General features: G+C 45.7%; 1 protein-coding gene across 1 annotated transcript; it reads left to right on the forward strand.

Moving 5' to 3' along the window:
* Positions 1–1,825: 1,825 nt before the first annotated feature.
* On the forward strand, positions 1,826–10,499 carry LOC103187039 (gamma-crystallin N). The gene is made up of 4 exons (XM_007906363.2): positions 1,826–1,934; positions 5,762–6,010; positions 6,930–7,075; positions 10,263–10,499. Exons 1-4 carry the CDS (start codon positions 1,914–1,916, stop codon positions 10,396–10,398), a joined length of 552 nt encoding a protein of 183 aa, XP_007904554.1. The 5' UTR covers positions 1,826–1,913; the 3' UTR covers positions 10,399–10,499.
* Positions 10,500–13,535: the final 3,036 nt, after the last annotated feature.

The following is a 13,535-nucleotide window of genomic DNA, read 5'->3' on the forward strand; positions in this document are numbered from 1 at the left end:
CTCGCCTCCACTGGCTCCCCATCCCCCAGAGGATCGAATTCAAGATCCTCATCCTCACCTACAAGGCCATTCACGGCCTTGCTCCCTCCTACCTCTCCGACCTACTATCCCCCTACTTACCTGCCCATACCCTCCGTTCCTCTGGCTCCGGTCTGCTCCACATCCCCCGCCCTAACCGCCCTACCATCGGTGGCCGGGCCTTCAGCCTCTCAGCCCCTAGGCTCTGGAACTCCATTCCCCAGTGCCTTCACCGCCTCCTCCCTTTCCTCCTTCAAGGCCGGTCTCAAGACCTTTCTCTTCAACCGAGCCTTCACCTCCCCTCTCGACTGTCTACCCCCTCCTCACTCCCTCCCTTCCCTCCCCTCACCCTGACCATTGCCCCCCTGCTCGGGTCCGACCCAACTGTCCAGCGCCTTGGGACGTTCTCCCGACGTGAAAGGCGCTCTATAAATGCAATCTTCTTGTTGTTGTTGTTGTTGTTTCATTCCTTGGGCAAACCTTGGGCAAGTTTGCTTACACCACACACCTGATAATAATCCCTCAAGAGAAAAAAATAATAACAATTTGGTCACTCAATCCACGACTGTTTGTGGGACACTGCTGTGTGCAATTGGCTGCCGTGTTTTACCCACAAAATATATAGTCAATTCACTGTACAGTGTATTCTGTGAAGCACTTTGAGACGTCTAGAAGACGTGAAAAGCGCTATATCAAATGCAAGTATTATTATTATTAAACTGAGCTCCCATCTGCCTGGTTAGCTGGACATTAAGGCACTTACAGCACTATTGGGGAGGAGAAGACAATTTTTCCCACGAACTGGCTAACAATCCTCCAAATAAAATCAACCATTTACTTTGTGGCTGTTTGCTGGTCAGTGTTGCAAGCAACATACACAGTCACTACACTTTACAGTGAAATGCTATAAAGTGCTTGACGACATCCTCCTATCATGAAAGGCGCTGTATCAAATCAAAGGAACCGTCAAACCTCACACTGCAATGCTACAACTATTATATATTCCTTATAATATAATAATAATCCTTGCATTTGACGTCTTCTAGACATCCCAAAGCACTTCACAAAATGTACTGTAAAGTGAATTGACTATATATTTTGTGGCAGCCAATTGCGCACACCAGTGTCCCACAAACAGTCGTGGATTGAAGTGACCAATTTAATTTTTTTTTCTTGAGGGATTATTATCAGGCATGTGTAGTAAGGAAACTTGCCCAAGGTTTTGCTCTGCCAGCATCGAACTCAGGTTTCTCGCTTGCTAGGCGAGTGCTCTAACTACTGAGCTACAGGATTCCTTCCCTGTTTAGATCATAAGAATATAAGAATTGCTAGATGAAAGAAGACCAAGATCCATCCAGTTTGCCTTCCAACTGTCATATCCCAGATTATATACTGTATCCTGAGAAATTATTTCCTAAAATAAATCTAATTTGTTCTTAGTTCTTCAAAGATACATGTTAAAAAGTCTCTCCCAAGTTATTACCTGTATTCAGTTCCAATGTAAAGCCGTTATTTTCCGACTGTTTTTTTGCGCTCGGATTACACTTTACTCTGTCAAATGTTAGCATGTTGGCAGTACTTTCCTGAATCAATGCATCACTCGCCAGCAGATTAAACTCACTGAATGAGGGGCCTAATCCTCCCAAATCCCTCCCAGCAATTCCTTTGTCAGGCCGTCTGCGTGAACTACAAAGCCACTGAATCAGCAGAACGTATTTCCCAATGGTTTTGTTTGTCCAGCAAAACTTTTCAGCCTCATGTTGCAATTTTATTGATGAGCAAGTCTCGCGAGAGAGATGCTCATGGCCCCAGGAGTATATATTGGGGTGTCCAATTTTTCTTTGGTGTCAAAGCATTCTGGCATTTAGTTCTGTTGGACACAATCCAGTAGCAACATGTCACAGTATTCTGGCAAGGTGAGTAGCCAGCAAATTCACTTCTGTTCTTTTTTATTTGAAAACTTTACTATTGATACTAGGAATGAGGGACTTCAGTTATGTGGAGAGACTAGAGAGGCTGGGATTGTTCTCCTTAGAGCAGAGAAGGTTGAGGGGAGATTTAATAGATGTGTTCAAACTTATGAGGGGTTTTGATAAGAATAAATAAGGAGAAGTTTCCACTAGTGGGTGGTCTGGAACACACTGCCTGAAAGGGTGGTGCAAGCAGATTCATTCAACAATAACTTTCTAAAGGGAATTGTATATATACTTGAAAAGATAAATAAAAATTGCAGAGCTATGGGGAATGTGGTGGTGGTTGGGGACTATTCGGTAGCTCTTTCAAAGAGCCGACACAGGCATGATGGGCCAAATGACCTCCATCTGCGCTGTAAGAATCTATGATTCTATTGTTTATAATATAGATATGATACGCAGAGCAAATTTTGCTCAGGCATAGAACGTTTGCAGAGTGTTGTAAATGGACTTTGCTCAGATCATCAGCACAGTTACTGTTAAGAGCTACTCCTTTGACAACTTGTGTTCAATTTGGCTTCAGTACGGACTGTGATGGGAGTAATTGGAGAGTAGAGGGGGTGGCTAATTTAACAGATTTTTGTTTTGGTCAGGTGGGTGTCTGACGCATATGAAAACCCATCATCAACCTCCAAACTAGACTGAGAGTCCCAAATACGTTTGTCATCTACGCATGGAAATTCCCATGTGTCTGGAATGGAATCCAATGAGACAATCCCACTTACCTAATTCTGAGAGTATCAGGGGCAGGTTGGCAAGAGCCAAGGCTTGGGGATCCCAGAGAGTGTGTTGGGGTACTGTAACTCTTTCTCAAAGCGTTTCACAGAATATACTGTAAAGTGAATTGACTGTATATTTTGTGGGCGAAACATACCGTCCCCCATCACAGCATCAAGCTGCTTTTTAAATAATATCAGCCTGGCTCAGTTGGTAACACTCTCGCCTCTGAGTCAGAAGGTTGTGGGTTCAACCCCCACTTTGGGGACTTTGAACTCACACAGTTCACACCGGCTGCATCGGTGGTGGGGGTGGGGGGAGAGTGATGCAGAGTTGAGTGCTGATGAGAGAACACAACAAATTGCATTTATATAACGTCTTTCACATCGGGAGGATGTCCCAAGGCGCTGGACAGTCAAGAGTTTGCCCCTGAGCTGTGGGCTGAAATCAAGAGGGGTGGAGAGCAAGGTGGGTGGTGATGGGAAGATGACCAAAGGCACTTTCGAAGAGGAACGTCTTGAGATGGGCCTTGAAGGAGGCAAGAGAGGGGGCAAGGTGGATGTGCTCCAGGATGGAGTCAGAAGGTGGTTACAAAAAGGCTAAAGGTCCAACATTCGATGGTGAAGTGGGCAGGGCTGGGGTCGTGGAGCAGGCCAGTATCTGCTGAGTGGGGGGAGCGAACAGGTTGGTAAGGTTTTAGGAGGTCCTAGAGGTAAGGCGTAGCAAGACCGTGGAGACCTTTAAAGCTAAGGACATAGATTTTATGAATCCTCTGGGAGATGGGGAGCCAGTGAAGGATGGAGGTGATTGGTGTTAATCTAACATCCCTCCTGCCTGTTCAGGTTAAAGATGTTAAAGATCCCGTGGCACTATTCAAAAATAATTTCTCCTGGAGTCCTGGGGAACCATCGACTAGATAAAATCATTCATCCACTGCATGGCTGTTTGGTTTTTGGATATTGGTTTTACGCAAATTGGTTGCTGCGTTCATCTACAAAACACACAGTTACCTTACAGGGAATCCTGTGAAGTGACTTGAGACATCTTCCTGATGTGAAAGGCCCTGTATCAAATGCAAAGATTATTATGATTATTTTTATGTTGAATGTTAGCCTTATATAATGTTAGCTCCATATATTGTCAGCTCATTGGGACCAATGAAATGTCTTCTCTCAGCAACAGCTTCAAACTGTTCTCTGAGGCTACTGCAATACATAGAATTACATAGACTGTACAGCACTGATTTGGTTACTTAAACATGGTGAATGGTTCTGCACGTAGCTGACTTCCCAAAAAACAATGAAACAGGCCATTTGGCCCAACTAATCCATTCCAGTGTTTATACTCTGGAGTGCTGTAGCGTAGTCGGTAACGTGCTAGCCTTGCAAGCAAGAAAACCTGGGTTTGATTCCCGGGCGGGGCAAAACCTTAAACAAGTTTCCTTACTCCACACATCTCTGTTTACCTAGCAGTAAGCAGGAACTCAGTTGTTAGTCAATTGGTGGATTACTTTGCAAGGGTAATAATCCATCAAAAAAAATGTGGTCACTCAATCTACAACTGTTTGTGGGCATCTCTGTGCGCAATTGGCTGCTGCGTTTCGCCCATAAAATATACAGTCTTTACAATATATTTCCTTGAAGAACTTTGAGACATTTCAATGACATGATAAGGTGCTATATCAAATGCAAGGATGATTATTCTCCACACAATCCCTTATCCGTCCTGTTCCCCTCTCCTGTACCCCTCCATGTCCTTCTCCCTCATTTATGCATTGAGTTTCCTCTTAAACTTATTGACACTTTCTGCTACAAATCACAGCTTCTGACAGTATGTTCTACATTTTACCTCAGCCTCAGCCACGTTCATTTTAAATTCTCTTTTACATCTGCTACTGGCTATTGTACGCTTCTTTAGTTTAGGCCTCACCGACAAGTGGACACAGCCTATTTATGGCTATTGATGTAGGGGGGGATCTACCTTCAGAAACAGAGAATGATAGTTATAGCAGGACAACCAAGCTCCACTAGGTGCAGGAACTCCAATTCCATGGATTCCTAGGAGGATTCTCAAACACCAAGCCAGAGAGGCGTAGAAATTTACAGCAACACCACTTTACAGTATATCCTGTGAAATGTTTTGAGACATCTCGATGACATAAATAAGGCACTGTAGCAAATAGAAGGCTTATTATTATTTTACGTTATTCACTGACCATGAGCCAATCTCATAATATCAGCTCACAGGAATTCTTTTCTTTCTTACACAAATCTGCCCCTTTTCGCCCACAAATATACAGTCAATTCACTTTACAGCATATTCTGTGAAGCGCTTTGAGACGTCTAGAAGACGTGAAAAGCACTATATCAAATGCAAGGATTATTATTATTATTAAATCCTTCATCATCATCTCTCTTTCTGTCTGTCTCACTGTTTCCCTCAGTCTCTCTCTGTGTCTCCATCTCTGTCTCGTTCTGTCTTTCTCTCTCTTGTTCTGTCCCTCACATTTCTCTCTCCCTCTGTCTCTCGCTCTGTCTCTCTCATTTCTCTCTTACTCTCTCTCTGGCTCTCTGTTCCACTCTCTCTCTCTTTCTGGATCTACCTCTTTCTCTCTCTCTGAGTCTCACTGTATCCGCTCAGTCTCACTCTGTCTCCTCCCTCTTTCTGTGTGTTTCACTATCTTTCTCTTTCACTGTCTCTCTCTTCCTCTCTTCTCTCTGCCACTCTTTTCTCTCTCTATCTGTTTAGCTCTCTATCTCTTATTGTCTCTCTTTTACTATCTCTCTCTATCTCTCACTGTCTCTGCCTCTCTCCATCTCTCACTGTCTCTCTCTCACCGTCTCTCTCTGCCTATCTATCTCTCACTCTCTCTCTATATATATATCTTTCTCCCACTCCCTCTCTCTCTCTCTATGTCTCAATCTGTCTCTCTCTGTCTGTCTCTCTCTCTGTCTTACTCTCTCTCTTTCTGTCTGTCTCTGTCTCTTTCTATCTCTCACTGTCTCCCTATCTCTCACTCTCATTCACACTCTCTGTCTCTCTCTCTCTATCAGATCGTTTTCTATGAGGGGAAATGCTTCACTGGTCGGAAGCTGGAGGTGTATGGTGACTGCGACAACTTCCAGGACAAGGGTTTCATGAACAGAGTCAACTCCATCCGCGTGGAGAGCAGTGCCTGGATCTGCTATGATCACCCTGACTTCAAGGGCCAGCAGTACATCCTGGAGCGGGGCGAGTACCCCGAGTTCCACCGCTGGAACGCTCACAACGACCACATGGGCTCCTGCAAGCCTGTGAGAATGGTAGGTCAGACCCTCCGGGGAGTGGGGGAGAGGGTTGTGATCTGTTGGTTGACACCATCCCCCAGAACGTTTCACACACAAAATACACAGTCGATCCACTTTACAGTATATTCTGTGAAGCGCTTTGAGACGTTACAACTAAGTGATAAGGTGCTATATCAAATGAAAGGATTATTATTTTATTCTCTCCCAGCCTGTTCTCTTCCTTCTCTCTCTACTCTCTTCCATCTCTTCCTCTCCTTCCCTCCCTTCCTCTCCTCTCTCTCGCCTCACTTCCCTCTATTCCTCTCCTCCCTCTATTCTGCCTTCCTCTACTCCCTCTACTCTCCTTCCTATCTATGCCCCTTAATAATAATAATACTCCTTGCATTTGATATAGTGCTTTTCACGTCTTCTCGTCATTTCCAAGCTCTTCACAGAATAAACTGTAAAGCGAATTGACTGTACATTTTCTGGGCGAAATGTGGCAGCCAATTGCGCACAGCAGTGTCCCACAATCAGTCGAGGATTGAAAGTGACCAATTTATTATTGTTTTGTTTTGGAGGGATTATTATTAGGCGTATGGAGTAAGGAAACTTGCCCAAGGTTTCGCCCTCTGCCTGGAATTGAACTCAGGTGTCTCACTTGCAAGGCGAGTGCTCTAACCACTGAGCTACAGGACTCCTTCCTCCCTCTCCTCCTTCCCTCCACTCCCGCCCCTACCTTACTCCCTTCCTCGTTCTGAAGTGCTCTGAGATGCTACCCCAGGTGAAAGGCACCATATAAATGCAAGCTGTTGTTGTTGTTCCCTCCTTCTATCTACCTCTCTGTCGCATCTGCTTAGTATGTCCTTAAATACTGCCTTAAACCCTCCCTCCTTGATCCGCACGAATGACTGATGCTGTGAACTCTCTCCTCTGACTCGTTTTCTGTCCCCAGCATGGCGAGCATTACAGAATAGAACTGTTTGACACCTGCAACTTCACTGGCCAATGCATGGAGTTCTGTGAGGACTGCCCATTCCTGCAGGGCAGAGGCTGGAATAAGACCTGTGTGAACTCCCTCAAGGTTTACGGCGATGGAGCGTAAGTACTGTATAGACAGCCATTTCTTGAACGAAAGAGCCACTTAAGTCATTACTTGGGTTTTTGTAGAGATTGTAGGTCGGTGGGAGGGTAGTGGAAATCTGTAACTCACTCCACCAGAAGCAGTGTCTGGATTTTCTATGATCACCCTGAATTCAAGGGCCAGCAGTACATCTGGAGCAGGGCGAGTACCCCGAGTTCCACTGCTGGAACTTGAGCAGAGAACCCAGCAGGACTTCAGCAGGGAGCCCAGCAGCGTGAGGAGGGAATTGAGTGAGGTGGAACAGAGTGAGAATCCTGTTAAGGAATTTGGTGAGAGTGGGAATTCAGTACAGAGGGGGAACGAGGTGCATAATTATAAAATATGCTAAAATAATACAAAACATGTCTGAGAATATGGCAGGGTAGCTGAGACCGGATGCATGCACAATGTGTGTCATGTATGAACTCCAGGATGCTTTGTGTGCCCTGGACAGACACGTGTGTAGATAGTGCCTCTGGCTGCAAGAGCTTTAGTTCAGAGTTTCTGAGCTTGAGGAGAGGCTGGTGTCATTCCATAACATACGGGAGGCTGAAAAGTACATGGATGAAATGTTTCAGGAGGTGGTCACCCCACAGCCACCTCTGGGGAGGGGAGTCAAAAACAAATGGATGCACACGGGGACCCATGGAAGCATGTCAATGTGATTGTCAAGGGGACACAATGGTGAAAGGAGTAGATAGGCACTTCTGCAACCAAAGACGTGACTCTCGGATGGTATGTTGCCTCCCTGGGACCAGTTCTGGGGCAGGTGGGATCTGTACAAGGCGGATGGGTTACACATGAATAGGGCTGGGACCAATGTCCTTGCAGGGAGGTTAACTGGTGCTGTGGGAAAGGTTTACACTAATTTTGAGGCGGGAAGGGAATCAGGATGTAGCATTAGGGAGGACAAAAAAGTTACATAGAGGGCTGGGAGAGACGAATAGCAATGTAATAAGGAGTAATCCAGAAAAAGGAGGAACTAGACAGGGGAGAAATGCAGACAGGCTATGTCAGTCTTGGAGTGCATGTGTGTAAATGCACGGAGTGTGACAAATAAGGTTCGTGAGTTGCAGGCTCAAGTTGTCATATGATGTAGTGGCAATAACAGAGGCTTGGCTCAAAGAAGGGCAGGAATGGGAGCTGAATATTCCTCGCTACAATGTATTCACTAGGGATAGGGAAGGAAAACAAGGAAGGGGGACTGGCAATATTGATTAAAAACACTGTTATGGCCCTGGAAAGGGACAATGTGCTAGATGGTCCCAAAACAGAATCTATTTGATTAGAGTTAAGGAGCAGAAAAGGAGCTGTTACTCTCTTATGTGTATACTAAAGGCCACCAAATAGTGGGAAGGAGATAGACGAGGAAATCTGTAAGCAGATTTCAGAAAGATGTAAAACCAATAGAGCAGTGATAATGGGGGACTTCAATTATCCTAACATAGACTGGCAAAATAACAGTGTAAAGGCCAAGAGGGGGAAGGATTTCTGAAATATGTGCAGAATAACTTTCTGGATCAGTATGTTTCCAGCCCAACGGGAAGGAAGCAGTGTTGGATTTAGTTCTGGGGAATGAAGTGGGGCAAGTGGAGCAGGTTTCAGTATGAGAGCATCTGGACAACAGTGATCACAACATCCATCATTAGGTTTAGAGTACTTATGGAAAGGGACAAGAAACAATCAAAGGTGAAGATACTCAACTGGAAGAGGGCTAATTCCAGTGAGTTAAAAAAAGAGCTAGCTAAGGTGGACTGGAAAGAAAGCTTAGCAGATTAAACAACTAATGAGCAATGGGAAACCTTCAAGGAGGAGATAGTTTAAGAACAGAACAAATACATTCCCACAATGGGGAAAGGTAGGGCATCCAAACCTCCCTGGATGAATAAGGAAATTCGGATTAAAATAAAACAGAAAAGGAGGCTTATGATAAATGTCAGGTCCAAAATACAGAAGATAATCAAATAGAATACAGAACTGATAAAGGAAATAAAAGGGCCCCAAAGAGACAGTATGAGAAAAGATTAGCGGGTAACATAAAAGGGAACCCTAAGGTATTTTATAAACATATAAAGAATAAAAGGTTAATCAAAGGTAGGGTGGGTCCAATTAGGGGACAAAGAGGAAATCTTCTTGTGGAGGCAGAGGGCATGTGTTAAAAAAAAAAGTGTACAGGACTCTTGGCTTTGTAAATAGGGGCATAGAATACAAAAGTCAAGAAGTTATCATAAACCTTTATAAAACACTGATTAGGCTTCACTAGAGTGCTGTCTTCAGTTCTGGACACCACACTTTAGGAAGGATGTCAAGGCATTGGAGAAGGTGCAAAGGAGATTTACCAGGATGGTACCTGAGATGAGGGACTTCAGTTATCAGGAGAGGCTGGAGAAGCGAGGATTATTCTCCTTGGAGCAGAGAAGGTTAAGAGGAGACTTGCTAGAGGTTTTCAAAATTATGAGGGGATTTGATATGGTGAACAAGGAGAAACTATTTCCACTGGCGATTGGGTAGGTAACCCAAGGACACCGATTTAAAATAGTTGTTAAAAGAAACAGAGGGGAGGTGAGAAGAATTTTTTTTACACAGCGAGTTGTTGGGATGTGGAATGCGGTGCCTGGGTGGTGGAAGCCGATTCGATAACAGTTTTTACGAGAGAAGTAGATAATTATTTGGGGAGGACAAGTTTGCAGGGCTATGGGGAGAGAGAGGGGGAGTGGGATTGAATTCGATAGCTCTTTTCAAAGAGCCGGCACAGACACTATGGGCTCAATGGCCTCCTTCTGTGCTGTATAATTGTTTGATACTATGATTCTATGAAACGTCTGCGATGCCGGGTCAATAGAAATTTTCAAGACATGATCTGACAGAATGGCAGAGCAGGCTCAAGGGCCGAATAACCTATATTCCTATTTTAGGAGGAAAGTGCCCTGTGTCAGTTTGGCTCAGCTGATAGCAGCACTGCATCCCACCTACACATGGAAATTCCAGACATAGATTGTTGGAATGGAATGTGCACTCTCTCCATGGAGGAAAGCATCCTGCTTGCCTAATTCCAAAATGTATTAGGCATAGGTTAGCAAAAAAAGATGGTTCATGGTAATCAATAATAAAGATGAATATTTTCCTTTTATTCCTCTACCCTCCCCCAACCCTTCCAATCCACAGCTGGGTTCTGTATGAAGAGCCAAACTATCGCGGCAGAATGTACATCGTGGAGAGAGGATACTATCATTCCCACTCGGTGTGGCAGAGCCAAAGTGCCAACATCCAGTCCATTCGCAGAGTGGTCAATTACTTCTAGTGAGATAGACAAAGAGAATCATCTCATCCCTCCTGCCGAAATCAAACTTGAACCTTCAAAATAAATAAAACATAACAGCATGTTTTGAAAAAGAGAATATCGCCCCAGTTTGTGAGTGTGTCGTTTCATATTCAAATCACCAATACAATACAATTCACATTTATACAACAATAACAGTAAATTGCATTCACATCAAGAGGATGTCCCAAGGTGCTGGACAATGAGGGGTTTGCATCTGAGCTGTGGGTTGGGATCAGCGAGGGGTGGTTGGCAGTGGGGTGGTGGTGGTGGAGGGGGGAAATTGACCAAAGGTACAGTCGAAAATGAAGGGCTGGAGACATGCCTTGAAGGAGCCAAGGGAGGGGATGAGGCTGAGGGGCTCCAGGATGGAGATCCAGAAGGTGGCGGCAGAAAGGCTGAAGGCCCAACCACTGATTGTGGAGCAGGCAGTGGAGGACATGAGGCAGGGCAGTGCCTGAAGAGCAGAAGAAGCGGACAGATTGGTGAAGTTTTAATAAGTTGCAGAGATAGGCACAAGCTAGCCCGTGGAAGGATTTAAATGTGAGGATGAGGATCTTGAACTCGATCCTCTGGGGATGGGGAGCCATTGAAGCTGGGCAAGGATGGGGGTGATTGGTTCACAAAGTTTGGTGCTTGAGGCCATGAGCTGCAGAGTTCTAAATAATCTGCAATTTGTGGATGAAAGAGTTGGGACGTACAGCAAATGGGGAGATAGCATAGTCAAGTCTGTAGGTAATGAAAGCATAAATGAGGGTTTCAGCAGTCGTTCACATTGGGAGGACGTCTCAAAGCACTCAATTATGCTAAGCCAAGGTCCTCTCGCTGCCCTGAAGGCAGATGTGTGTCAAATAGCCGACATTGAAACTCTGAGGCTAGGGAGGACAACTGGTGGAAGGGGCTACCTGGAATCTGGGTTTGTGAACACAAGGCCATATGAACAGGGCTTGGAATCCACCTTGATTGGTGCACAACAGCTGTTGTTCAAGCTCAGCTTGAGCTCCTGCTTCTCAGGGAGAGAGGACGTATTCCATTACAGACATGTTTCTTTCAGCCACTGCACCCCAAATTTCTGGTACTTCCTACCTCCATCCTTCCATATTGCCCCTTCTTTGGCCATCTTGAAATCGCACCTGAAGACCTTCCTTTTCACCCGTGCCATTGGTTACCTCCCCTCTCTTTCCTGTTTGGCATCAAGCCGTGCTGCTGTTAAACGCTCTGAGACGTGATATAAATGCAAGTTGTTGTTGTTGACACAGGGACATTTTCATGTGACAGTTATATTTCCTTGCATCCTCAAAAAACTTCCTTGGACCCATCCCTGCTCTCAAATTACCACCCCATCTCCAACCTCCCTTTCCTTTCCAAGGTCCTTGAATGAGTTGTTGCTTCCCAGCTATGCTCCTTCCTCTCCTACCACCTCCTATACAAACCCCTCCAATTGTCACCAAAATGCTGCCTACAGCACAGAAACAGCCTTGGTCAAAGTGACAAATGACTTACTGTCCATCTATGACCAGGGCTCCCTCTGTCTTGTCCTCCTCCTCCTTGACCTCTCTGCTTTCTTTGATACAATTGACCATTCTATCCCACTCCACCACCTCTCCTCTCACCTCAACCTTCGTGGTTCTGCCCTTGAATGGTTCAGATCCTATCTCTCACACTGACTCCACTTTGTCCCCACAAACAGTTGCTCCTCCAATCCCCGCACCACCTCGTACAGTGTTCCTCAGAGCTCTGTCTTTGGTCCTCTCCACTTCAACTTGGTCAACTTCCACATGTATGCGGATGACTCCCAACTCTATCTCTCTGCCTTCATCCACAACTTCAGTACTACTGCTGTCCTGACAGACTGTCTGTCAGATATCAAGCCCTGGATGAGAGCCAATATTCTACTGTTGAACGTCAACAAGACCAAGGCTCGCCTGATTGGCTCCAGTCAGCGCCTCCTCACTTCAGGCGCTGACAGCATCACCATCCATGGTTGCACACTCCACCTCACTGAGCCAGTCTGGAACCTTGGCAACCTGTTCGATCTTAAACTGTCCTTGATCCCCCACAACCGTGCCATGACCTGCTCCGCCTTTCCCCACTTCCACAATATCGCCCGGCTCCGCCACTTCCTCTCATCACAGGCTGTCGAGACCCTCATCCACACATTCATCACATCCAGGCCCGACTACACAAACTCCCTGCTTGTCGGCCTCCCAAACGCTTCCCTCCTCTGGCTGCAGATCATCCAGAACTCTGCAGCTCGTATCCTCTCCCATACCAGGCTCCACGACTCTATCACCCCAATCCTCAACCAGCTCCACTGGCTCCCCAGCACTCAGAAGATACAGTTCAATATCCTGGTCCTCACCTTCAAAGCCCTCCATTCCCTTGCTCCTCCCTACCTCTGTGACCTCCTAACACCCTACCAACCTATTCGCTCCCTTCTCTTAGCGGGCTCCAGCCTGATTCACGGCCCCGCCTCGCCTGCCCCACCATTGATGGGCGTGCCTTCAGCTTCTCTGTTCCCACCTCCTGGAATCCCAACCCACATTCGCTCTGCCTCGCCCCCTTCCCTGCCTCCTTCAAGACCCGTCTCAAGACTCTCCTCTTCAACTGTGCCTTTGGTCATTCTCCTACACCTATCCTCCTTGCCCTCCACCCCTCTTGATCCCAAGCACCAGCTTGGGTGGGGATCCCTGACTGTCCAGCGCCTTGGGATCTCCTCCTGATGTGAAAGGCGTTTTACAAATATAATCTGTTGTTGTTGTATCTCCCTTGTTGTATCTCCCTTCTGGTTTCTGAATGGAATAGATTTTTGTTTGCTAATGTTCTGATGAAGGTTTCCTCTTATTTAGTCTCTTCTTTTATTTTCCTCGCTCCCTTTTTCCTTCCTTCTCTTTTCCCGTCTTGGAAACTTCTTCTTCTATCTTCTTCCTCTCCCATTACTGCAGCAGACCATAAGTAATCAGGCTGTGTCAGAGAACAAAGATAAAAGAGGTTGATGATCTGTCAAAATGTTTTTTGCCTTGTGATGATGCCGATTGAAGTCAATTTAATGTTAGTTGACTGTAAATTACAGAATGAGTGCACGATGGAGAAGCCAATGAAAGGCAACTAAATTGGGT

This window comes from Callorhinchus milii, unplaced genomic scaffold, assembly GCF_018977255.1.
Source record: "Callorhinchus milii isolate IMCB2004 unplaced genomic scaffold, IMCB_Cmil_1.0 Scaffold2, whole genome shotgun sequence".
NCBI classification, from domain to species: Eukaryota; Metazoa; Chordata; class Chondrichthyes; order Chimaeriformes; family Callorhinchidae; genus Callorhinchus; species Callorhinchus milii.

What these genes read in the sequence shown, in the direction of transcription:
- LOC103187039 (XM_007906363.2), top strand. Translation starts at nt 1,914, where the DNA reads ATGTCACAGTATTCTGGCAAG. An exon ending in CCTGCAAGCCTGTGAGAATG is followed by an intron (nt 6,011 to 6,929) that starts GTAGGTCAGACC and finishes TTCTGTCCCCAG; the next exon opens with CATGGCGAGCATTACAGAAT. An exon ending in AAGGTTTACGGCGATGGAGC is followed by an intron (nt 7,076 to 10,262) that starts GTAAGTACTGTA and finishes TCCAATCCACAG; the next exon opens with CTGGGTTCTGTATGAAGAGC.